The 25729-nt window shown below is 40.7% G+C and overlaps 1 protein-coding gene across 5 annotated transcripts in view; it reads right to left on the reverse strand.

Annotated features, from left to right (window-relative positions):
- LOC150075030 (uncharacterized) overlaps window positions 1–25729 on the reverse strand; it is a 322726-nt gene that overhangs the window by 14474 nt on the left and 282523 nt on the right. For all 5 annotated transcript variants that reach the window (XM_090388634.1, XM_090388633.1, XM_090388630.1 and 2 more), the window contains one exon: window positions 11332–11433. In XM_090388634.1, coding sequence (XP_090244760.1) covers window positions 11332–11433 — 102 coding nt within the window. The remainder of the gene's footprint in view (window positions 1–11331; window positions 11434–25729) is intronic.

Consider the following 25729-nt stretch of genomic DNA (forward strand, 5'->3'; position numbering starts at 1 on the left):
TGAAGTGTGCTATCATCAGCAAAACTATGGATAGGATTTCCAGTCAATGGAAGAAGGTCATTAATATACAAGAGGAAAAGAGTGGGGGAAAGAACTGAACCTTGGGGAACACCGGCATTAGTGGAGAAGTTAGAAGACAGAGAGCCATCTACCATCACCCTCAGTGAGCGATCAGAGAGAAAACTGGATAACCAATTACTAAAAACAGTTGGCAACCCATAAGATGAAAGTTTGTTTAGAAGACCTTTATGCCAAACACAATCAAAAACCTTTGAGATGTCAAGAGCAACTACTTGTGTTTCACCGAACCTTTCCATTGAATTAGTCCATAAATGGGTAACATAAGCCAAAATATCACCAGTGGATCGACACTGACAGAATCCATACTGGCGATCGTTGATCAGACGGAAGGTTTCTAGGTAGTTTAAGAGTTGGCGGTTAATTGATTTCTCCATTATTTTAGAAAGAGTAAAAGTAATTGCAATGGGACGATAATTGGATGGAAGGGATTTGTCGCCCTTTTTAGGAACTGGCTGGATATGAGCAAATTTCGAAGCAGAAGGAAAAAACCTTTGGAATAAGAAAGTGAAAAAAGGAGGCAAAGAATACGAGTAAGTTCAGGAGCACAGGTTTTGGGAACAAGTGAAGAAATACCATCAGGACCTGGAGCTTTCTTAGCATCGAGATTCATCAAAATCCTTCTGATATCCTTATGATGGAAGACCACAGGAGGCATTGAATGGAGTGTGTTGGGAATGGTCAGAGGTGTTTTACCAAGATCATTAATACATCAGCTGGAAGAAAAATGGGATGGTAGCAGGTCAGCTTTATCCTTGGCTGAAGTGACAACAGAACCATCTGGTTTCGACAGAGGTGGGAGCAGAGAGGGGGAAAAGTTGTGGCCAATAGATTTGGAGAGACCAGAATGCTCGGCTACCATTAGGGCAAGAAGCAAGTTTTCTACTCTTAGCCTGTTCGAACTCTAGTTGGGATTGATTAATAACTGCTTTACAATTGTTGCGAGCTTTGGTGTAGGCAGAAAATGAAACTGAAGAATTAGAAACAAGCCAATTACGATATGCAACATTCTTATCTTGAACAGCCTTAGCACATTTATTGGAAAACCAAGATTTAGATAAAGGACGAAATTTTAAAGTGGAGTATGGGATAAAGGATTCCATTCCTGCAAGAATAATTTCACTGACACGATCCGAGCAAATGTTGACATCAGAAGTTTTGAAACAGTAATCCGACCATGGAAAAGAAGAAAAGAAGTCTCGCAGGTCATCCCATTTTGCATTCTTGTAATGCCAAACAATACGAGGTTGGGAATAGCCATGAGATAAAGGTTCCATTGGAGAAGAGACAATCACCAAGTTGTGATCTGAAGTGCCTAAAGGACCTCTCACTTCGACCGTGTACTTAGAAGGGTTGTTTGTGAGAAAAAGATCAAGCGTATTGGCTGTATGATTAGGATTGTCCGGTATTCTTGTAAGTAAATGAACAATCTGTGCTAGGTCATTAGTAATTGCAAAAGCCCTTCAGCATCTGCTGGGTCGGTGTGACTAGAAAACGGAAGCCAGCTGGAGTTGTGAACATTACAATCACCAAGGAAAATTACCTCACTGTTAGGAAAGTTGGACTGGAGAAAGTCAAATTGCAAAGAGAGGAAGTCAAAGAGCTCCAAGTGATTAGTGGAGTTGGGAGAACAGTAGAGACAACAGATGAATTTTACACAATAAGGTAGAAAGATTTTAAGCCAGAGAAGATCAAAGAGAGGAAATTCCAAATTGCCAAGTCTCTGACAGGGAATATCAGAATGGATATATGCACAAGTACCACCTTTGAGGCAAAAGGAATCATACAGCGAATAATTTGGGCATCTGAGATGAGCAGTAGTTGAATCAACCGATAACAGATTCTGTCAGAAAAAGTACATGGGGTTTGGCAGACTGCAAGTGGAAATGGACATCGTTGAGATTAGAATTGAGACCACGTATATTTGTACATAATAAAACACGCCTGCGTGCTCTGGATTCATAATTGGATTCATAATCACGTATATTTGTGAAATGAATTAAAAAGTGCTTGGGAGGTTTAGATCTTTTCGCAGATAAGTTCGCTCTATTAGTTTCACAATTCATGGTGTATTCAATAGTAAGAAAAAGTGGGTGGGACATGCTGTATGAAGTTATGAAATTTTTGGATATGGCGTACACGTGGTAAGAATATACCCAGATCCTTCACATAACATGGCCTCGACAATGCTCACCGCATACACACTACTCGGACTCCCTCCAGTCACTATCTGGCAGAGTAGAGGTAGCAAGATTATACACTAGCTGATCCGGAAGCCTCCTAGAGAGTTACCAATAGGTTCGGTCCGGTGTACTAACTAGCGGCCGGCCTGCGAACACCGTTTTAGAGCTGTACCCTCAAAATGTAAGGAATATTGGATCTCGCTACGACGTTCATCATAACCTCAAAAGTCATCAATCATACTACATGATGGAAGAGATAGGGAAGGGTTGACCGGAACTTAGCTCTAGAGACTAAACAAGGGTTCCACCACTAGAAGCCTCCAATAAGAAAAGTGGTGGTATTTCACCGGTTGATGAGAGTTATCTACCACCTAGTACTGCCTGGTAACATAGAGGGGTGGCGTTCCTCCATGTGGTGTGGGCGCCACACCTCGACCCCTGCTTACGTTGGTTCACACCTGGGTGGTCACCCACCATGTACTTGTGCATAGAGGTTATACCCAGGGAGGTTATACTCATGCTTGATTTCCTGAAACTAGGTTCCAATAACAATGCTAAGTATTATTTTAACTTACTGAGATTTTCGTGAGGAATTGGAGCTCAAGAGGCATGAGGGAAATGGCCAAAGGAGTCATCCTGCACCATGACAAAGCACCAATGCACGCAGTGATTGTGACTCAGGCAACACTGTGTGACTGTGGGTTTCAAGCTATTACAGCATCCACCCTAGTCAACATATTTGTCTCCATCAGACTATTTTTTATTCCTAAATCTCAAAAAAGGACTTGAAAGGACATAAATTGAAAGGTGACAATGCTGTGATGGATGCAGTCAACAACTGGTTTGAGTCAAAATATTCTGAATTTAATTTGAGTGGGTTATGAAACCTACTGGACAGCATTCCTTCTATTAGAGACTGGATAATTTTCAACTTTCTCTCATATATGCTGCTGAGTAAAATCGCTCATTTTAAAATGCAACAAAACACCAAGCACATTCAAAGTGTACTAATTCAGACTGAGTCGATAAAAAGTGTTTCGTGCTATACATCACTTTTTATTGACTCATCTAGATTGCTGTATTTACGTGTCATGAAACATGTTACAAAACGTCACAACTCGCTGCACAAAGTCAATCACTGAACTTTTCAAACACACAATTAGTGTACAGGGAAAAAGAATTCTTTAAAGCTTAGTAGAGCAGGTTGCAGAGTTATGTTATTTCATGATTATATTTTTTGTGTTAGAGATATATCAAATTGCTAATCATATTCACCATAATTCTCACCACAGAGCTTTTCCACACAAAACATCAGAAAATACATCCGAAATTAGTAGAAGCGTACGATGCAAGAAAGCAAGCTTATGCAGCAATCAAAAAATAATAATAAAATAAAATAAAACACCCTCCCATTTCACCCTTCCATTAGTTCCAAATACCTATCCAGCTCAGCCTTAAATTTATTTAGGCTATCGACAAAAGATGGAAGTCTGTTCCACCAATCAACTACCTGCTGGCTAAAGGAAAATTTCCCCACATCTACTCTACATCTGTCTTTCCTCAATTGGAACCTATGTCCCCCTCAGGTTCTTAATCTGAGCAAGAGGAAGAATCTCATCAGCATTCAGCTTTGGTCACATTCCAAAGCCTTATATACCTCAATGAGATCACCTGACAGGTGCCTACTCTCTAGGTGCTTCAAATTGCAGAAATTAAGCCTTTCTTAGTAAGAGCACCCTTTTATTCCCTGCAACAATCTTGTTGCCCTTCTTTGTACTCGTTCTAGAAACTTTACATCCTTCCTAAAATGAGGCCTTCAGACCTGTACCAAGTACTTCAGGTGTGACCTGACCATTGCCTTGTATAAGGGGATAATCACCTCCTTGTCCCTGCTAGCAAAATTCCTAAATATCATTAATATGACTCCATGACCTGCCCTGACAGCCCCTCTGCACCGCTCACCAAACTTCATATTTGACTGCACAATTACCCCAGGTCTTTTTCACTTTCCATTTCCCTGAGTGTACTACCACACAGTTAGTATGTTTCTCTTCAGTTATTGCTACTCATATCCAGTACTTTGCATTTGTCAATGTTAAACTTAAGTTGCCACTTTTCAGCCCATTTGCCCAACTTATCTAGATCCAGTTGGAGTAGCATACTGTCTTTACTGTCATTAACAACTTTGCCAACTTTTGTATCATCTGCAAACTTGGACATTAAACCTGATATACCTTCATCAATATAATTGATAAATATACAAAACAACAATGGGCCTAACACCGAACCCTGGGGAACTCCACTAATAATATTTCTCCATGAAGAGCAGTGTTCATTGATTACCAGTCTCTGTTGTCTCCCACTCAACCATCCCTTTATCCATTGTAGCAACTTACCCTTAATGCCATACCTCTCTAATTTGTACAGCAGTCTTCCATGTCCAACAGTATCAAAAGCTTTCCTGAAATCCAAGTATATGATATAAAAATTAGTTTTGGCATTCAGTTCTTTTGTGACCACATCATAGTATCCAATCAAATTGGTCAGACAAGATCTCACTTGAACAAACCCATGCTGTGTCTTAACTATTACTGCAGACTTGTCTAGATGATTCTGCAATGCTCCTTTAACCAGTGATTCCATTATTTTCCTTGGAACACAAGTTAAACTAACAGGTCTGTAGTTACCTGTGTCACCTTTTAAATCCCCTTTGTGAAATAGTGAAAGATTTTCACACCTCCAGTTCATGGGGACCTCCCCTGAGTCCAAGGAAGCTCTCATAATTATGGCTAAGGGTTTGCTTACTTCCTTTGCTGCCTCCTTTAATATAACTGGACAGATCCCATCCACCCCAGGTGCCTTTTGTTATGTGTAACTTCAATTTCTCCTCCACTTTGCTCTCAATTATTACAAAATCACTTAGCTTCCTGTTAGAGTTTGATAAACTTCTGGCACTCCCCTCATTGAATAACTCCTCATGTGTGAATGTAGATAAAAAATATTCATTCAATTTATCAGCTACCTGAGCATGATCATCAATAGTCAACCCATGTTGGACCACATAATCTATGTTAAGTGGTCCAATCTGTTTCATCCCTTTCCTTCTAAAGTTTACATAAGTAAAGAACTCTTTGCTGTTTTTCTTTGCATCCTTTGCCACGGATTTCTCGTAATCTGCCTTCGCCCGCCTAACCTCCTTTGTGACTTTGATTACAGACTAGTTTATATCTGCCATAGGCTTCTGTGTCACCTGATACTTTATATGCATCTCATATATTTTTCTTCTTTGCCACGAGCCTCACTAGTTCATCTGACATTCATTAAGGCCTAAACTTTGGACAGTATTTCTTAGTTGGAATGAAAAGCCTAGTAGCCTCCAAAATTACGTCCCTCAAGGCTTCCCATTTAGAATTCAACATTAGTAATGTCATCAGTTGATCTCACTGTACAGAATTTAAAACTGTCTGAAACCCCTGTAGTCACCTTTACAAAAGCAAAAGCCCTTCCCTTTAGCCTTGATGGTAGTTACATCTTTAAGTAATTCCCACATCAGTACATTGTGATCACTGTCACCCAATAGTTCCTTTATCAGCAAATTCTTAATGCATGAATAATCACTGCTGATAATCAGATCAAGAGTATTACTCCCTCTGGTTGCCTCTCGAACATGTTGCTGTAGAAAACAGTCAGCTAATAAATCCGCAAAAGCCTTGCTAGTGTGTGAGTTACCAAACCCCAGGGGCTCACATGTGGTGAGTATGGGCTTGGCACACCCAGGGTCCTGAGCTGGATATCATCATTCTTCTCTTTCTTTTTTTGGCTGGTGCAGTATAAGCCTCAGGCTTCCTTACACCATATAGCTAATAATAATAATAATAATAATAATAATAATAATCTACAAGTTCCAGTCAATATCTGGAAGGTTAAAATCCTCCATTATAAGAAATTCTGATTTACTAGCCCACTCTATTTCTCTGCACAATTTCTCATTATACTCATCAGATTCAATAGGCCTATAACACACACCTACTCTCATTTTACCTTTCCCAGTGCTTATGTCACACCAAACAGACTCAACATTGCAATGTCCACCAACAACAATTGGATGTACTTCCTTAGATTTTGTGTTTCTTAACTAACAGCATAACCCCTCCTCCGTTCCTGTCCTGTCTATCCTTTCTGTACTTATTATACTCCTGAAATTCCAATTCTGCACTGCTTATGTCTGTGTGACACCACGTATCAGAGACGTGGTGTCACACAGAGACGTGGTGTCTGTGTGACACCACGTCTCTGATATCCCAACAATATGGTGGGATATGAGATACCAACCTTTGATGTCTTGACTAGCACTTCAAGCTCATCAAATTTATTAATTATACTCCTAGCATTGGTTTACATGCAAGTATACATGCACCTGTTTCTATTCTTAGTTACCCTAACACAGCCCATGTATTTATTTGTTCCACTATGACTCTGAGCAGTTCTGGAAATCTCCATTGCCTTGCTTTCCAGGTTGCTGCTCATTCTAATGGAAGCAGCGCAAGAATCACTTTTGTTTCTGCCTGTGGCCACTTTTATCCTTTTAGTCTGTGTATCCCCCCCCAAGCTAGCAGTTTTCCGATCCACCTAACACTATCTCAATAGCATCAGCAAATATTCTTGCATCCTTTCTATTTAAGTGTACCCCATCCTTGTAGAAGCAGTCTCTCCTGTCAACAAGCACAGACTGAAAAAACTGCTTATTTAACTTCTTTAAGTTAAAGAAGGAGTAGAAGCACATTACATTGTCAAATTGCATATTAATTGACATATTACATTCTCAAATTCCATTTATTGTCAGAATCATGAATGGAATTTGAATCCAAGCCTTTTCAATTTGACAGACCTTTTGTTTCTGACCATACTACATAAGCTATTTGTTCAGGAACTAATTATTAATTTCTTAATTAAAATAGGCAAGGTCTAATTTGTTTAGAAATACATTCAGTATCTTGAAGTTTTTACAAAAAGATAAAAGCAACAATATGAACATCTCTATGTTTGTTTTCAGAAAATAAGTTATGTGAAAAACTGGTAGAAAATAGAACAAACAGAACTACTACCTCCCCTACGTTTCTATCTTTCCACTACCAAAACCTTTCCCACACATTGGGAGAGGGGAGTGATATCACACATTACACATCTCTCCTGAAGTAACTGTCAAGAATCAGTATCTTACTCATCAGATGGTAGATACTGACTCCAATGTTTATTGTTCTAATTATGATGCTTTGAACTCCACGATTGAGTTAAAGAAAAAAATTTCAGGTTGCTAATCCCCTATGTTCAAACCTATGGGATACTCTATATCTTGATACAATACAATGATTGCTGAGAGTTACATTTACACACAGGCATTATTTTTTGTTACATTTAATGTTTCCTGTGAATAGCCTGTTTGTATCTCTTGGAATTGAGATGACATTTTCAGACATGAAGAACCTAGCGACCTCTATATGTGGTTGGCCTGTCCTTTCAATACCTTTTCACTGCTGACAATAGTCCTCTGGCGATGTTACATAATCCGGTAAAAGAAAAACCTGTCAGATTCTCTTGCTTAACAGGAGTCAAAATACTATTTAAATTATTTCTAGAAGGGACATGAAAGTTGCATACAAGTTAATTTGTTTTGTAAGCCTTAAGAAAATTTTATAAACATTTCATGAAATACCATAGGAAAATTTTGATTCAGTCTATGGTTTCTCCAGATTTACACACATTTTGTCTCACACAATGGAAAACATCTAACTTCCTTACCTTTTGCACAATTATATACATAAATGAACAACTGATGCATATATTGCAAATAAAATGCCATTAGGGGTAGAATTTTTTCCACTGGTTACCAACATTGTAGACTGCTTCTACAGGGATGGGGTACACTTAAATAGAAAGGGTGCAAGAACATTTGCTGATGCTATCGAGGCAGTGTTAGGTGGGTCGGAAAACTGCTAGATTGGGGGGGGACACCCAGACGAAAAGGTTAACAATGGCCACAGGGAGAGGCAAAAATGATTCTTGCACTGCTTCCATTACAATGAGCAGAAGCCTGGAAAGCAAGGTAATGGAGATTTCCAGGACTGTTGGGAGTCATAGTGGAACAAGTAAATACATGGGCTGTGTTAGGGTAACTAAGAGTAGTAACAGGTGCATGTATACTTGCATGTACACCGATGCTAGGAGTACAGTTAATAAATTTGATGAGCTTGAAGTGCTAGTCAAGACATCAAAGGCAGATTTTGTTGGGATATCAGAGACATGGTGATACAGATATAAGCAGTGCAGGATTGGAATTTGGGGAGTACAATGTGTACAGGAAGGATAGACAGGACAGGAAGTGAGGAGGGGTTATGCTGTTAGTTAAGAAACACAAAATCTAAGGAAGTGCATCCAATTGATGTTGGTAATAATGCAGTGTTGAGTCTGTTTGGTGTGAAATAAGCACTGGGAAAGGAAAAATCAGAGTAGGTGTGTGTGTGTGTGTGTGTTATAGGCCTAATGAATCTGATGAGTATAATGAGGAAGTGTGCAGAGAAATAGAGTGGGCCAGTAAATAAGAATGTCTTATAATGAGGTATTTTAACTTTCCAGATATTGACTGGAACTTGTGGGTTGGTCACAACTACACACTAGGAAGACTTTTGTGGATTTATTGGATGACTGTTTTCTACAGCAACATGTTTCAAAGGCAGTAAGACTCTTGATCTGATTATCAGCAGTGATTATTCATGCATTAAAAGTTTGCGGGTAAAGGAACCATTGGGTGACTGTGATCACAATGTACTGATGTGGGAATTACTTACAGATGTAACTATCATCAAGGCTAAAGGGAAGGGTTTTTGCTTTCGTAAAGGTAACTACAGCGGTCTAAGACAGTATTTAAATTCTATATGGTGGGATCAACTGATGATGTTAGCAATGGTGAATTCGAAATGGGAAGCCTTTGTGGACATAATTTTGGAGACTACTAGGCTTTTCATTATAACTAAGAAATACTGTTCAAGGTTTATGCCTAAATGGATGTCAGATGAATTAATGAGGCATGTGGCAGAGAAGAAAAATGTATGGGATGCATAAAAAGTACCAGGTGACACAGAAGCCTATGGCAGGTATAAATTAATCTGTAATCAAGTCACAAAGGAGGTTAGGCAGATGAAGGCAGATTACGAGAAATCCTTGGCAAAGGATGCAAAGAAAAACAGCAAAGAGTTCTTTACTTATGTAAATTTTACTTTACTTCTTTACTCCAGAAGGAAAGGGTTGAATCAGATTGGACCATTAACATAGATAGGTTGACTATTGATGATCATGCTCAGGTAGCTGATAAACTGAATGAGTATTTTGCATCTACATTCACACATGAGGAGTTATTCAATGAGGGGAGTGCCGGAAGTTTATCAAACTCTAACAGGGAGCTAAGTGATTTTGTAATAACTGAGAGCAAAGTGGAGGAGAAATTGTTGAAGTTAAACATAAGGAAGGCACCCGGGGTGGATGGGATCTATCCAGTTATATTAAAGGAGGCAGCAAAGGAAGTAAGCAAACCCTTAGCCATAATTATGAGAGCTTCCTTGGACTCAGGGGAGGTCCCCACGGACTGGAGGTGTGCAAATGTATCACCAATTCACAAAGAGGGTTCAAAAGTTGACACAAGTAACTACAGACCTGTTAGTTTAACTTGTGTTCCAAGGAAAATAATGGAATCACTGGTTAAAGAAGCATTGCAGAATCATCTAGACAAGACTGCAGTAATAGTTAAGACACAGCATGGGTTTGTTAAAGGGAGATCTTGTCTGAACAATTTGATTGGATACTATGATGTCACAAAGGAACTGAATGCCAAAAATAATTTTGATATCATACACTTGGATTTCAGGAAACTTTTGATACTGTTGCACATAGAAGACTCTGTACAAATTGGAGAGGTATGGCATTAAGAGTAAGTTCCTACAACAGATAAAGGGATGGTTGAGTGGGAGACGCCAGAGAGTGGTAATCAATGAACACTGCACTTCGTGGACAAATGTTATTAGTGGAGTTCCTCAGGGTTCGGTGTTAGGCCCATTGTTGTTTTGTATATTTATCAATGATGTTGATGAAGGTATATCAGGTTTAATGTCCAAGTTTGCAGATGATACAAAGGTTGGCAGGGTTGTTAACGACAGTAAAGACAGTATGCTACTCCAACTGGATCTAGATAAGTTGGGAAAAATGGGCTTAGAAGTGGCAACTGAAGTTTAATCATTGACAAATACAAAGTACTGCATATGAGTAGCAATAACCGAAGAGAAACATACTAACGGTGTGGTACTACACTCAGGGAATTGGAAAGTGAAAAAGACCTGGGGTAATTGTGCAGTCAAATATGAAGTTCGCTGAGTAGTGCAGACTGGCTGCCAGGGCAGGTCATGGAGTCTTGTCAATGATATATAGGAATTTTGCTAGCAGGGACACGAAGGTGATTATCCCATTTCAGGCTACACCTAGAGTACTGTGTACAAGTCTGGAGGCCTCATTTTAGGAAGAATGTAGAGTTTCTAGAATGAGTACAAAGAAAGGCAACAAGATTGGTGAGGGGAACAAAGGGGTGCTCTTACCAAGAAAGGCTTAATTTCTGCAATTTGCAGCATCTAGAGAGTAGGCACTGGCAGGTGATCTGATTGAGGTATATAAGGCTTTGGAATGGGTTCAGCAAGTTGAATGCTGATGGGATTCTTCCTCTTACTCAGCCTAAGGGGGCACAGTTTCAAAGTGAGGAAAGATAATTGTAGAATAGTTGTATGGAAATTTGCCTTTAGCCAGTGGGTAGTTGATTAGTGGAACAGGCTTCCATCTTTTGTTGTGGAAGTTAATAGCCTAAATAAATTTAAGGCTGAGCTGGACAGGCATTTGGAAAGAATGGAGGGGTGAAATGGGAGGGTTGTTTTCTTTTCTTTTTCCCCTTTTTTTTTGGCTAATGCTGCACAAGCTTGCTTTCTTGCATCGTATGCCTCTACTAATGCTAATGCTGAGAAATATCACTACTTACATATTCTTCATTTTTGCTTAATTCTTCATCAGAATCTTCTACATCTGATGGTTTCATTTTCTTTGACTTGTGTCTGGATCTTTTAAGATGACTGGTATTATCCTAAAATAGTAGGCAACACACCCCATCAAAGATTCAAAAAATATATTTCAGATAAAATAAGTCTGTATGAAATATGACATTTCTTATTGTTAATAAAATGAAATACCCTGTCAGTGACATAGTAAACTGTTATGTAATCCCAATTATTAATTTTATCAGTTTGGTGCAAGAGTGCGAGTTAAGGGGAATTTAGAGACCCCTTTCCCTTTGCCCCCCACTCCACCAATGCACTGTATTAGTTCACTAGGCCAGACTACCATGTAATTTTTTTATAGGCAAATTTTCAAAAGTTAATTTGTTTTGCAAAATAAACAGTTTTTTTAGAATATTTCATATCAGATTCATAAAATTATATAGCCTAAAGCAGTGTTACCCAAACTTCAGTCCACAGACCTGGGGGTCCATAAACCAGTTCCAGGAGGTCCACAAAACAGACCCTCTGGAACTGATCAAATTATTCGTTCTATGTATAGCAAATTGATGATAAATAAAGTTAATGTTATATATTTATATAAAAATAAGAATAAAGTTCAGTTGTTTTAAACTTAAAACTTTGAATTTTCTTTTCAGAAAACTCAGTGTTTCTACATATAGACACACACAGAAACATATATTGATGAGACAAAACATTATGACCAGCGAGTCGTTATGCAAATCGAAGCAACTGAAGGGTGAGCTATGGCACGTGCGCGGGTGAGGATGCGGTATAAAAAACACCTGATACTGAGCTCCGTTAATCAGCGTTACTTAAGCGAGTTTGACAAAGGCCAAACGACTGGATCAGATCATATCCGAAATGGCACAGTGGAGTGCTCATGATCAGCTGTGGTTAGTACCTACCGAAAGTGGTCCTTATACTTTCGCTTACCTCGAGCATCAAGGTGAATAAAGGCTCTCCCAAATGGTACGTGGAAACAGAAGGGTGACTGTGACACAACTCACCGGTAATTGGAATTCTGGTGATGGAAGTAATGTGTCACAACACACAGTACATCAAACCCTACTGAAAATGGGGCTGTGTAGCTGCAGGCTGCTTCGAGTGCCCATGCTAACCACAGTTCGTCGGCAACAGTTCTTACAATGGGCATGCTAGCATCGAAACTGGACCTTGAATGATTGGAAGAAGGTCGTCTGGTCTGATGAATCACATTTCCTGTTGCACCATGTGGAAGGCCGGGTGTGTGTGTGTGTGTGTCGTTTACCTGGGGAAGTGATGTTGCCTGGATACACAGTGGGACGAAAACAAGCCAGTGGCAGCGGGGTCGTGCTTTGGGCGATGTTCTGCTGGGATACCCTGGGTCCAGTCATCCATGGGCCGGGCACCTTGACGTCTACCACCTACTAAACATAATTGCTGACCAGGTACACCCTTTCATGGCAACAGTCTTCCCCTCTGGCAGTGCTATCTTTCAGCAGGATAATGTGCCATGCCACACCATCCAGATTGTTCGATGGTTCACAGAACATGAGGAAAACTTCCAGGTATTGCCCTGGTCTCCAAATTCCTGAGACATCAAATTTGGCTTCCAAATTCCCCATCGAGCATCTGTGGTTTGTGTTGGAACAGCAACGTATCAACCACGGACCTCACAGGAGTTAAAGGATCTGCTGGTTACGTGTTGGTACCAGATACCACAAGACATATTTAGAAATCTTGTAGCGTCCATGATTCACCTGGTACGAGCTGTTTTGGCTGCATGGGGAGGACCAACATCATATTAGGTAGGTGGTCATAATGTTTTGGCTCATCGGTGTATGCATATATATATATATATATATATATATGGGCCCGCAAACGTTTTTTCATTTTTGAAAGGGTCCATATATCTCAGGAGTTTGGGAACCACTGACTAAAGTAACAATAATTCCAGAATATATCAATATTTTGGGTAAATTTTTTTTGAAATGCATGTGTATACATACATGTTTATGTATATAATTCTCCATATGCTACACATATACCTTTCACATATATACATACATGTAGATTTTGAAACACGTGTGTGTGTGTGTGTGTGTGTGTGTGTGTGTGTGTGTGTGTGTGTGTGTGTGTGTGTGTGTGTGTGTGTGTGTGTGTGTGTGTTCGAGTGAGAGAGATTCAAAGGTATGCAAAATATGAACATGCATTAAACTTTTAGAAAGATAACCCCTGGCTTTTTGGCCGTGAAGGGCATTAAAGATTATCTCTCTCTCTCTCTCTCTCTCTCTCTCTCTCTCTATAAAAACATTTCAACATATGATTTTTAAGACACACACTAATTTTACAATACTTCTGATGTGAAAATTAATGAATATCTAATGATCACTAAGTGAATTTATTTATTTATTATTGAATCATAAATACATGTTATAATCTCTTCAACTGCTACACTATCACTGCTATCAGTGTTGCAGTCAAAAATCATGAAGGAGATATTGTTGCATATGGTTATACCAAAATTCACAATTATCATTGTTTAGATCCCCATATTTAATAAATAAGTTAATTACATAGTTAAGCATTTTTCTTATTCTGTTATAATTGAGTGGGCTAGTAAATCAGAATGTCTTATAATGGGGGATTTTAACTTCCCAGATATTGACTGGAACTTGTGGGTTGGACACTCACACACTAGTAAGAATTTTGTGAATTTATTGGATGATTGTTTTCTGCAGCAGCATGTTCGAGAGGCAACCAGAGAGGGGAATACTCTTGATCTGGTTATCAGCAGTATCATTCGTGTATTAAGAATTTGCAGATAAAGGAACCACTAGATTGCCATGATCACAGTGTACTGGTATGGGATTTATTTAGAGGTTTTTGCTTCCGTAAAGTTGACTACAGTGGTCTCAGACAGTTTTTAAATTCTGTACAGTGGGATCAACTGATGATGTTACCAACAGCAAATTCTAAGTGGGAGGCATTCAAGGAATTAATTGTGGAAGCTACTAAATATTTCGTACCTATTATGAAATATTGTTCCAGGTTTAGGCCTAAATGGTTGTCAAATGAACTAACGAGACTCATGGCAGAGAAAAAAAATGCATGGGATGCATATAAATTATCAGGTGACCCAGAATCCTATGGCAGATATAAGCTAGTCTGTAATCAAGTCACAAAGGAGGTTAGGCAGGCGAAGGCAGATTACAAGAAATCTTTGGCAAAGGATGCTAAGAAAAACAGCAAGGATTTCTTTACTTATATAAACTCTACAAGGAAGGGGATGAATCAGATTGGTCCACTTGATATCGAAGGTTCGAATGTTGAAGATCCTGCTCAGATAGCAAACAAACTGAGTATTTGGCATCTACATTCACACATCAGGAGTTATTAAGGATTGACAATGCCAGAAAGTTATCAAATTGTAGCACGGTGCTAAATGATTTTGTAGTAGCTGAGAGCAAAGTGGAGGAGAAATTGTTGAAGTTAAACATAAGAAAGGCACCTGGGGTGGATGGGATCTATCCAGTTATATTAAAGGAGGTGGCAAAGGAAGTAAGCAAACCCTTAGCCATAATTATGAGAGCATCCGTGGACTCAGGGGAGGTCCCCACGGAATGGAGATATGCAAATGTATCCCCAATTCACACAGGGGGATCGAAGGATGACACGAATAATTACAGACCAGTTAGTTTAACTTCTGTTCCGGGTAATATAATGGAGTCACTGGTTAAAAATGCATTGCAGGATCATCTAGACAAGACTGCAGCAATAATTCAGACACAGCATGGGTTTTGCTAAGGGAAAGTCTTGTCTGACAAATCTGATTGAATATTATGATATGGTTACAAAGGAACTGCATGCAAAAAATAATTCTGATATCATATACTTGAATTTCAAGAAAGCTTTTGACACTGTTGCACATGGAAGACTACTGTACAAATTGGAGCAGAATGGTATTAAGGGTAAGTTGCTACAATGGATAAAAGGATGGTTGAGTGGGAGAAGACAGAGGGTGGTAATCAATGGGTGCTGCTCTTCGTGGACTAATCTTATTAGTGGAGTCCCACAGGATCCAGTGTTGGGTCCACTGTTGTTTTGTATATTTATCAATGATACTGATAAAGGTATATCGGGCTTAGTGTCGAAGTTTACAGATGATACGAAGGTTGGCAGGATTGTTAAGGACAGTAATAGCAGTGTGCTACTGCAACAAGATCTAGAAAATTTAGGCAGATGGGCTGAGAAGTTGCAACTGAAGTTTAACATTGCATTTGTCAAAGTACTGCATATGGATAGAAGTAACCCCACAGGAACATACCAACTGTGTGGCACTACACTTAGGGTGGTAGAAAATTAAAAAGATATGGGAGTAACTGTGCATTCAGATATGAAGTTTTCTGAGCAATGCAGACAGGCTCTCAGAGCAGGTCATGGGGTTTACAGGAATTTTGCTAGCATGGAAAAGAAAGTGATTATTCCTTTGTATAAGGCAATGGCCAGCCTAAGCCTTGGGTACTGCATACAGGTCTGGAGGCCTTATTTTATGAAGGATGTAGATTTGCTTGAGGGTGTACAGAGAAGAGCAACAAGATAGGTGAGGGGAATGAAGAGATTCTCTTATCAAGCGAGGCTTAAGTTCTGCAAATTGCAGCGGCTGGAGACTAGGCATCTGCGATGTGATCTGATTGAGGTGTATAAGGCCTTAAATGGGTTGAGCACGCTGAATTCTGATGGAATTCTTCCACTTGTTCAGATTACTAACCTAAGGGGGCATAAACTCAAATTGAGGAAAGATAGCTGTAGAATAGATGTGCGGAAATTTGCCTTTAGCCAGCGGGTGGTAAATTGTTGGAACAAACTTCCATCTGTCGTTGTGGAAGTTGATTGGTTAAACAAATTTAAGGAGGAACTGGACAAACATTTCAAGGGAATGGTTGTGTTATTTATTATTATTTTTTTTTTTGTTGATGCTAAATAAGCTCATACGCTTGCTTTCTTGCATCACATGCCATGATTACTATTACTATAATATCTGAAGTGAGTCTTGCTCTTGAACGCAGACAGTTTGCTGAATTAGGAACTGCTGAACATAACTGAACATTCCTGTGGCAGTGGTGCAGATTGTTTCACAGCTACACTGTTAGTCACTGCAGTTCTACAATATTAAGAATCTCCATTATCTCTTTAAATTACAAACAGGAAGTAGTTGATTGTTTGTTTGGTTTTTTTTTTTTTTTTTTTTAGGAGCATTAGCAACTAAGGCCATATTGCTCCGGGGATATGCAGTGGTCATTCCCTGACCTTTCCGCATCTGGTTGTCACGGGCTCGAACCCCAGTCTAACCAAGAAGCGTGTGCTACGCACTGCTGCTCCTGCCCACCTGGCTACGGAAGTGTGGAAGTAGCTGAAGGAAAGAGAATCATATCAGGTGACCATGCTAGCAAAGCAACAGGACCGCTCCAACTCATCTAGGTGGAGAGGTAGCACTGAGGTGAATACTTGTGTGTGTGTGTGTGTGTGTGTGTGTGTGTGTGTGTGTGTGTGTGTGTGTGTGTGTGTGTGTGTGTGTGTGTAGGCTGTAATGGCAGTAGTTCCCATTGTGAAGAACCACACCATGTCTTAGTATTAGTAATGGCCGCATGGTGCAAGAAAGCCTATGGCTTATGTTACACCAAAAAAAAAAAAACTGAACATAACAATGATAAAAAAAAGGGAAAAAAAAAAAAAATAATAATAATTAATAACAGAAAAGGAAATTAAGCCTATCATCCTATGCCCTTCCCTCATCCAAAGGTACTATCCAGATGACCATTGAATTTTCCCGAACTGTCAGCCTCTACCACCCATGTAGGCAACTTATTCCAGTAATTTATAACTTGCTGGCTAAAATAAAACTTCCCGCAGTCCAATCTAAGCATCCCCCCCATAACTTGAATTTATGTCCCCTAGTTCTAGCATCATTTATAATCTTGAAAATTTCGTCCTCATTCATTTTACTGATGCCTCTCAGAGCCTTAAACACCTCAATCAAATCTCCTCTAAGGTGTCTAGTTTCCAAACTCTGCAACCCACATATTCGAAGTCTTTCTTCATAAAGATACCCTTTTGCCAATCTCACCAGGCGAGTTACCCATCTTTGCACCTTTTCAAGAAGCTTGATGTCTTTCTATTGATGCGGTCTCCATACTTGAACACAGTATTCCAAGTGTGGTCTAACAAAAGCCTTATATAATGGGATTATCACGTCACTATCTCTACTTGCAAAAGTTCAATAGATCATCGATAAGACACCATGGGCCTTCCTTGCAACCTGTTTACAATGCTCGAAGAATTTCATGTCTGACCGTATCGTAATACCCAAGTACCTTTCCTCCAGTACTGGGTTTAGTTGAACTCCACCAAGTGAATAAGTTATTTTGGGATTACTGTTTCCCAGGTGTAATACCTTACACTTTGTTGGATTAAAGTATAGTTGCCATTTTTCTGACCATTCCTGAAGTCTATCTAGGTCTCTCTGAAGAAGCTCAACTTGACAGTGATCATTAACTACTCTACCAATTTTAATATCATCTGCAAATTTAGACATCACGCCCTCTATCCCTTCATCGATGTTGTTTCTGAAAATTAAAAACAACAGTGGTCCTAATACTGATCCTTGGGGAACCCCACTTCTTACATCAACCCAATCTGAGGAATAGCCATTTATCACAACCCTCTGCCTCCTGCCCTGAAACCATCCTGCTATCCATCTAAGGATTTTCCCAGTGATTCCAACCTGTTCCCAGCTTATAAAGCAACCGCTCATGTGGGACTGAGTCAAAAGCTTTGCTGAAATCTAAATAAACAATGTCAAAATTATTCCCTAAATCCAGCTCGTGAGTGACCCTTTCAAAATAGCGAACCAGATTTGTTAACCATGATTTTCCCTTTACAAAACCATGCTGAGTATCCTTGAGAATTTCAATTCGATCCAAATGATCCTGAATTCCACCCTTGATCATTGCCTTCATGATTTTCCCTACCACTGAAGTCAGACTGACAGGTCGATAATTTCCCACTTCACTCTTAGAGCCACCCTTATGCACTTTTCCAATCCAACGGAATCTCCCCAGAGCCTAGTGATGCTCGCATAATTAGCCTCAATGGTTCAATGCACTTACTTGCCGCCTCCCTTAAGATTATAGGGTATATTCCATCAATTCCAGGAGCCTTACTGGCCTTTAGGCACGAAAGTTTTTTCATTAAATAATCTTGCGAAATTTCAATATCATTAATTACATATTTTTCAACTTTGCTCCGACAATTTCCGATTGCCACAAAAGGTTTTTCATTTGTAAATATCGATGCAAAATAACTGTTGAGTTCATCTGCAACAGCAGCTGGTGTATTTAATACTATCCCCTTTCCCTTACATAAAGGTCCGATCTGGTTTGTCCTGCTCTTCTTGGCATTTATATATGTGAAGAATTCCTTATCATCCCTCTTTGCTCTGTTTGCTAGTGACTTCTCATAAACTGTCTTTGCCTGTCAAACCTTTTCTGTGGCTCTATTACAGATCATCTTGTAGCTGTTATAGGCTTCAGTACTTTTTATTGCTCTGTAACCTTTCCATGCCACCTTTTTCTGCTCAAGTAATGTGGCAACTTCACTATTCATCCAACTTGGAACCCTCCTCGTGGATTATTTTTTTAATGGTAAATATGCATTCAGGGCATCTGTGATTAATGTTTTAAAAGAATACCACAGTTCAATAGTATTCATTCTCTATGCGATATCTACCCAGTTAATAGAGGCCATGTAGTACCTTAAGGCATCGTAATTTCCTTTTCTGAAATTAAAACCCATTCCTTTGGCTTTGACTAGTGCTACCTCTCTCATCATCATCCACCGTAGAACTCCGTGATCACTTTCTGCTACTGGTTCCTCTACTGTCAGCCCTATTATGTCATCTGATTTGTGGGTAACGATCAGGTCTAGGATATTCTTTTCTCTAATACTTTCCCTGACATGTTGATACAAATAACAGTCATCTAGTTGATTTCAAAATTTTGTTCCCCATGTCGAGTTTCCTTCCCATTTACTACAATCAATTAGAGGAAAATTGAAATCACCCATAATAAGACAGTGACGCTTACTTGCCCATTCCATTTGCATGTAGAGGCTTTCGTCATAATCTTCACAATCACCTGGTCTGTACATTACTCCTACTTGCATTATACCTTTGTTTCCAACTATCTCACACCATACAGATTCTATACTAGAATGTGAAACGTCTGAATCTGGGAAAGCTATCGTCACACTCAGGCTGCTTCTGATAAGAAACGTTACCCCACCAAACCTTCTATCTACCCTATCCTTCCTAAATACATTATACAAGTCACACTGAAACCAATCATCCCCAATTTCCTGGTGGCACCATGTCTCCATAAGCCCTATTATGTCCGCATTACTTGTTTCAACCAGCATAAAACAATATAGACAGCCATAATGAATTACTGTGCAGTAGGGAATAATTGTATTGTTCATTTCTTTTTGTGAAGCATCACTGTGTTTTGTCTTAAAGTTGCACATTCATTATGGTCAGCTTGCCTGTTTTGCTAGGCAAAAACATGGGTTACTAGGTGGGTGTTAGCGGAGGGCAATGCAACCCCCATTCTAACACCTAATTTTCTATGGCATGAAAGGAAGGGGGAAAAAAGAAAACCCCAAAAAATCTTAAAAAATTAGTGATACTTAACAAGTTAGTATTAATAGTATGCGACGTGGGGCTGTGCGGTAAAAGTGAGTTTTAAAAACCAATTAGGTTCGGGCAAGAATTTTGATGTTCTCTTTTAATTTTGACATGTAGGGCTAAATGCTGTGCAAGACAAAAGTTTGGGGGGATGAAGACTGGGGGGAAGAAATTGGAAATAAGGGGCTGACAGAGTAGTGGCCCCTATAGGTAGTGGGGCATGCTCGTGTCCCGCAAAAGTGAGAAAATTGGGGAGGCGAGGAGAGGCAAGCCTCTCCCCCCCCAGGTGTTTGGAAAGAAAGATCTGCTCAAGAGAGTGCAGATTTGATCGCTAATAGGCTGTCTTCGGCGGGAGAGTGCAACAGTATGCCATCTCCATCAGTTTGCAGGCTCAAAAAAGGTGGCCGTTGAGTCTCATCTAGGTGGGACACTAATAGGGGGTTAAATCTGGGATGTCATCCTTCCAGACTGCATGTGGTCTGGATCCTATTTTCTGGTCATTATCTTGGGGTCATAATCAAGTCTACTGGCTGTCATTATGGGGTTTTATCCCTTCCATGATGTTTGCTAGTCCTCACACTACCTTTTGTCATTATGTAGTGGGTCTATGCTGCAAGGTCTTGGGGCAGTGTCCCTTTGTTCTGATGTCATGACTATTTAAAGGTGTTTTTCACTTCCATTGGCGGTAATCATGACTCTTATGGTTAGACAATATATTGTCACTTGGCTTTTTCCAGTGCATTTTGTAGTCAGTCCAAGGTCTGTATAGTCGGCTCCTCTGTGTCGTCTCGCTGCTATTTGCAGGTTTGTGTTGTCTCATTCCATTAAGGCTTTCTGTATATGGCGGTTAGTGTTTGGCACCTGGTAAATAATCCGTGGGCAAAATCAGTTAAGGCTAAATATTCCTTTTGTGTATCTAGTAGATGTGACTCAAGACCCCTCGGTAGATAGTGAACTCTAGTTATTAGTCTGCATCTAAGGTCTTCGTATTGGGCACACTCAAACATAATGTGCACCCAGCTTTCTTGTACCCTGAAAGTACAATGCGGGTCCTCCACTATTCCCAATGCTGTAAGCTTTGCATTGAAAGCCCCATTACCCGTAAGGAGGTAGGTCGTGTAAAGTCTGGGTTGCAGCTAGGTTGGGAGAATGGGATATACTCTGTCTACATCCGGGATGAACTTTTTGGTGATATTCCCTTTTGTTGTGTTTGTCCAGCGATATTGCTAGGTTTGTTTTAGGTATTTCTGCAGCCTGTTCTTTTCAGCCTTGTGGGTTGCACTGTTATTTACTGTGTAGTCTAGGTGGGTGCAAGGCATTCCTATGGTTATATAATAGGCTATTCCAGTGAGTATAATGTCCAGGTCAAGGGGAAGGGCTCCGGCCAAGACCTGTAGGGCAACAGTGCTAGTGGTACTGCAGGCTCTGGTAATGGTTAACAGGATAGTTCTATGGATTGAGTTGAGTCAACTCAATCCAAAGAGACTTAAGTCAACTCAATTTATGGCGGCTGATGCCTTGTGATACCAAACCACAGAGGCATATGTTATAGCTGGTAGGATTGATTTGATTTGATTTAGATTTTATTGGTGCATTAGCATCTAAGGCTATAATGCACCAAGCTGGTAGGAATGTCGTTTTATAATATAAGGAGAGTACGTGACGTTTAAATCCCCAGTCACGACGGACCACACAGGCTAATAGTGCAGAGTACTTCCCTATCTTTGTTCTTAGATGTGTGTGAGATGCTGCTTGAAGGAAAGATTACAATTTAATATCACCCCAGGTACTTAAGCTGGCTTTGGAGTTTAATTGTGGTGTTGTTCACCTTTATTTGAGGCAGCCTGCGCAGGTCAAGGGAGCCTTTCAGTAAGATTGAGGATATCTTGGTCGGTGAGATTTTTAGGCAGTGTAAGATGGTCCAGTCCTGTAGTATCTTGATGGCATGGTTTGCTTTTACCTCCAACTGTGCTCTACTGTCGACAAAAGCTTGGGTTTGGATGTCACCAAGGTCCTGGCCAGGAACTGATCCAAGACAATGGTCCACAGGAGCAGAGGTTGCCCCCAGGATGGAACCCTGGGGGCAACCCCTGCAGACATGGCGGTTTACTTTACCATAGGGTGCCACGACACTAATACTCCTGTCGGTAAGGTAAGACTTGATAGTGAGATACAAGTTGCAGGGAAGGTTGGCCCGCCTTAGTCTTGCTGGGACACTCGGCCACCAAATGGTGTCGAAAGCCCCGGCAAAATCTATGCAGATGATTAGATAGTATTTACTGTTGAAACTGGCCACACCGTGCAGCAGATGTCTAAGTGCCTCTACTGTCGAAGACTCGGGCTTAAAGCCGAACTGGGTAGACATGTGCAATTCAGCACTCTTGTAATGTGTGTCAATTCGGGCATATAGCATTCTCTCAAATAGTTTGCTGATCACCGGTAGCAAAGCTATCGGTCTGTAGATGGTTGGCTGTTGTGGAGGCTTCATGGGTGTTTTTGGGATCAGCTTCCAGTTTCTTGGGAAGATGCCTTGATCCAAATAGTTATTGAACAGATTTAGGAGGAGTTCGGGGATCAGGTCTGTTACTTTTCTGATAATTTCCGGCTCGAGATAATTGAGGCCAGGGCACTTATTATTTCTTACGTGATTTGCCGTGGTTCACGGGAGTCAGTGGTGTACATATCATTTTCTTGGCATATTCTATGCTGTTCAGATGAAGTAGGCATGGCAGTCTCCAGGAAAATAGTGCCCAGAATATTTGTGATTGAATGTTGCCATGTGGTGGTTTGGCTCCCCTGTGGTAGAAATAACTTCCCCCCCTGTGGAGTTTGTTTGTGATTATCCTATAGATTATCCCCCATGGCTCATTATTTTCTGTTATGCCTGCCAAGTTTTCCCAGGCTCTTTGTTTGCTCTTGTTTATCACATCCGTATATCTGTTTCTTGCTTCTCTATAGCGCTCCTTCAGTATCTGGACCTCAGCAGCAGGCCATGTGCGCCTTGCCCGTTGAAAGAGTTTTCTTCTTCTCATGGTCTCCCTTCTGAGTTGCTGGATCTCATGAGTCCACCACGGGACTGCTCCCGGTTTGGGATTTCTCCTCTTAATTGATGCTTCACTCGCCGCAAGTATTATTTCTGCTACCCTCTTTTGATTCTTGTCTGGGTCCCCATTCTGGTTTGTTGTTTCCAGGTGTTGGGCCGCAGCGGGGATTAAGACCTCTCTGAACCTTTCCCAGCTTGCCTGGCGGATGGCGAAGCGATTTAGTGTTTGTTTAGGTATCAGTAGCCTGTTTAATGATCTTCTGATTTGGCAGGTAATCACCCTGTGGTCGGAAGTCATCCACGAGTCTCTGATGATCCAATCCTCAACGTACCCTGCAAGGTTTCCCGTGGACAACATGACATCAATAGTCGCCTCCCAGAGGGTATTACAAAATGTAGGCATCTGGTGTGGTCTGTTTAGGAGAGTGAACCAGAAGTTTGAGAGAAAGTCCTCTAAAATCTGTCCATTTCTGGTACCTCTCCTGTCTGGGATCAGACTGTGCCAGGCTGGGGAGCGGCAGTTTACAACTGCCCCAATTATGATCCTTTGATCAGGGAGCATGTCGGTCAAGGCCTGCAAGTACCTGGTGATGGGTGCGAAGTCCTTGCCCAGCCTGCTGTAAAGGGCCACAGCATAGATTTGGCCCAATGGCATTAAGATGTGGGCACACGCCGCCCAGGGCGCACAAAGCTGTGTTACTTTAGTCGCAGTATAATTGGGATTGCAGACCACAACCACAGCCCAAGGGGTGTCACTCTCGTCATGAACTATTTTGTATGCTGCTGGATATCCACACACTCGTTTCGGTATATGGTTCCTGTAGTAGTAGGACATCAGCTGCTTCCTCGTCCGTTATGACCCTAAGTTGTTGGGCCACTGCTCTAGCTCTCTGTGTGTTATGCTGTATTATTGCAATTTTGGATCTGTTGTACTCTTTAGGGCGTCTCTCCATAGTCGATTCATGACTGGTATAACCCTTTTACTTTAAGATAAACTGGACAGTTCAGGTCTCTGATAGAATGCAAATGGTCCATTTTCCCTGCCTTACAGTTTGTACAGATTGGATCTTGCTCCTTGTTTGGACATGTTTTATATTCATGTCCCCCTGCCAGAGCAGTGACCGCAGGTTGATTCTGTTTGTGTACACGTATGGGTTGTGTGGCCGTATTTACAACACCGGAAGTATTTCGGGATTGCCACATGCTCCCAGAATTGGTGGGATCCCCATTCAATGTAGATTCTTCTTTCTTGATTCTTTAGTTGCTGCCAGACAGTCGGGGCCAGCTCTAGAACCCAGTTTCGGTTTGGTCCTGCCCTAGATCTGATGGAGTACCTGGGCTGCACCAGGGTTCGCTGTTACTGTAGTTGCTGGGGTGTCGGTCTCAGATTTCTGTTTATGATCTCTGTGGCTAACTGTTCCAGGGTTAGCTCCTTGTCTATGTCAAAGACAATGATAGCAGGTCCTCTCTTTTTTGGCAATTCTGCAGTCAAACCCAAGGTGGCAATTTTTGGGTTATCCATTATCATCTGTCTGTCTTCGTTTCCCTCCGTTTGAATAACGAGTCCTACATTCCCCGTTTTCCGGATGGAGTTTATCTTAGTTGCTTTGCGGTCATCCTTTAGTTCCTTCATCACAGTTGTCTTTATTTCTTCACTAGTTCTCTTTTCCTGGGGGGCCATCTGTGGCCACAGGTCTAAGCACAACCAAGTTGGGTATCATCAAGAGAGGTTGCTTCCTTTTTTGGGGACCGCTCTGAGTTTGTTTTACCTGATTTTGGTTACTTCTCAGCGTTTCAGCATATGTGGGAACATGCTGTTGCATTTTATTTGCCCTGCAGTCTTTATAAGCCAGCAGCCTCGTGGTGACCTTTTCATTCTCAACACAGGTCTTGAAAAGGATAGTCTCCATCTTGTTAAAGATTGTGACGATTTGCAATCTCACAAAGGTGGTTATCCTGTTATTCGGTTCTTTAAATATTGATTCCAGTGCTGTTTTGAGTGCCAGTGACTTTTCACAGACAGTGCCCACCGGTAGGGAGGGATCCATGAGGGGGAGTTTACTGCTGCTTTTCGTTGTTTGTTTCATTGTTCGCATTGACATTTTCCTGCATGTCCTTATTCTCAGTTTGGGAGTGTGTTCCCCACTCTATTTTCGCTGTTAATAGCTTTTTGTTTTTACGCTTGCTTTGCATTTGGGAGAGTCCCTAGACAGGCGTCTTCTATCTCCTCCAGTTGTTCTGGGGGGGGGGGGGTTATCTCGTCGTCCTGCCGTTTTGGCTGAGTTTCTTTCAGTTTGTCATTTCTGCTATCCATATCAGCAAAGGTTCCGGATAATCGGATGTGCGGATTATTGGGGTTGTCAATCCTTTTATCAGTTTGTAGCTGTAATATGCTGGTGAACAATACCTGCTACACGTACTGGTGTTTAAAATTCAAATTTAGAGTTTAAGGGTTGGAAAGGCTTTAAATTGTGGCGCATGTTTAGACACTGATAAAACCTCCAGTATTTGTCTTAAAGCTTTTCCGAGTGGTTCCTTTAATAGAGGGAGCCATCCTTTTTTTTTAATGATATTTGTTGAATCAAGATCCAATGAAATT

Source organism: Mastigoproctus giganteus, chromosome 14 (assembly GCF_048544385.1).
Source record: "Mastigoproctus giganteus isolate SK-2022 chromosome 14, ASM4854438v1, whole genome shotgun sequence".
Taxonomy (NCBI): Eukaryota; Metazoa; Arthropoda; class Arachnida; order Uropygi; family Thelyphonidae; genus Mastigoproctus; species Mastigoproctus giganteus.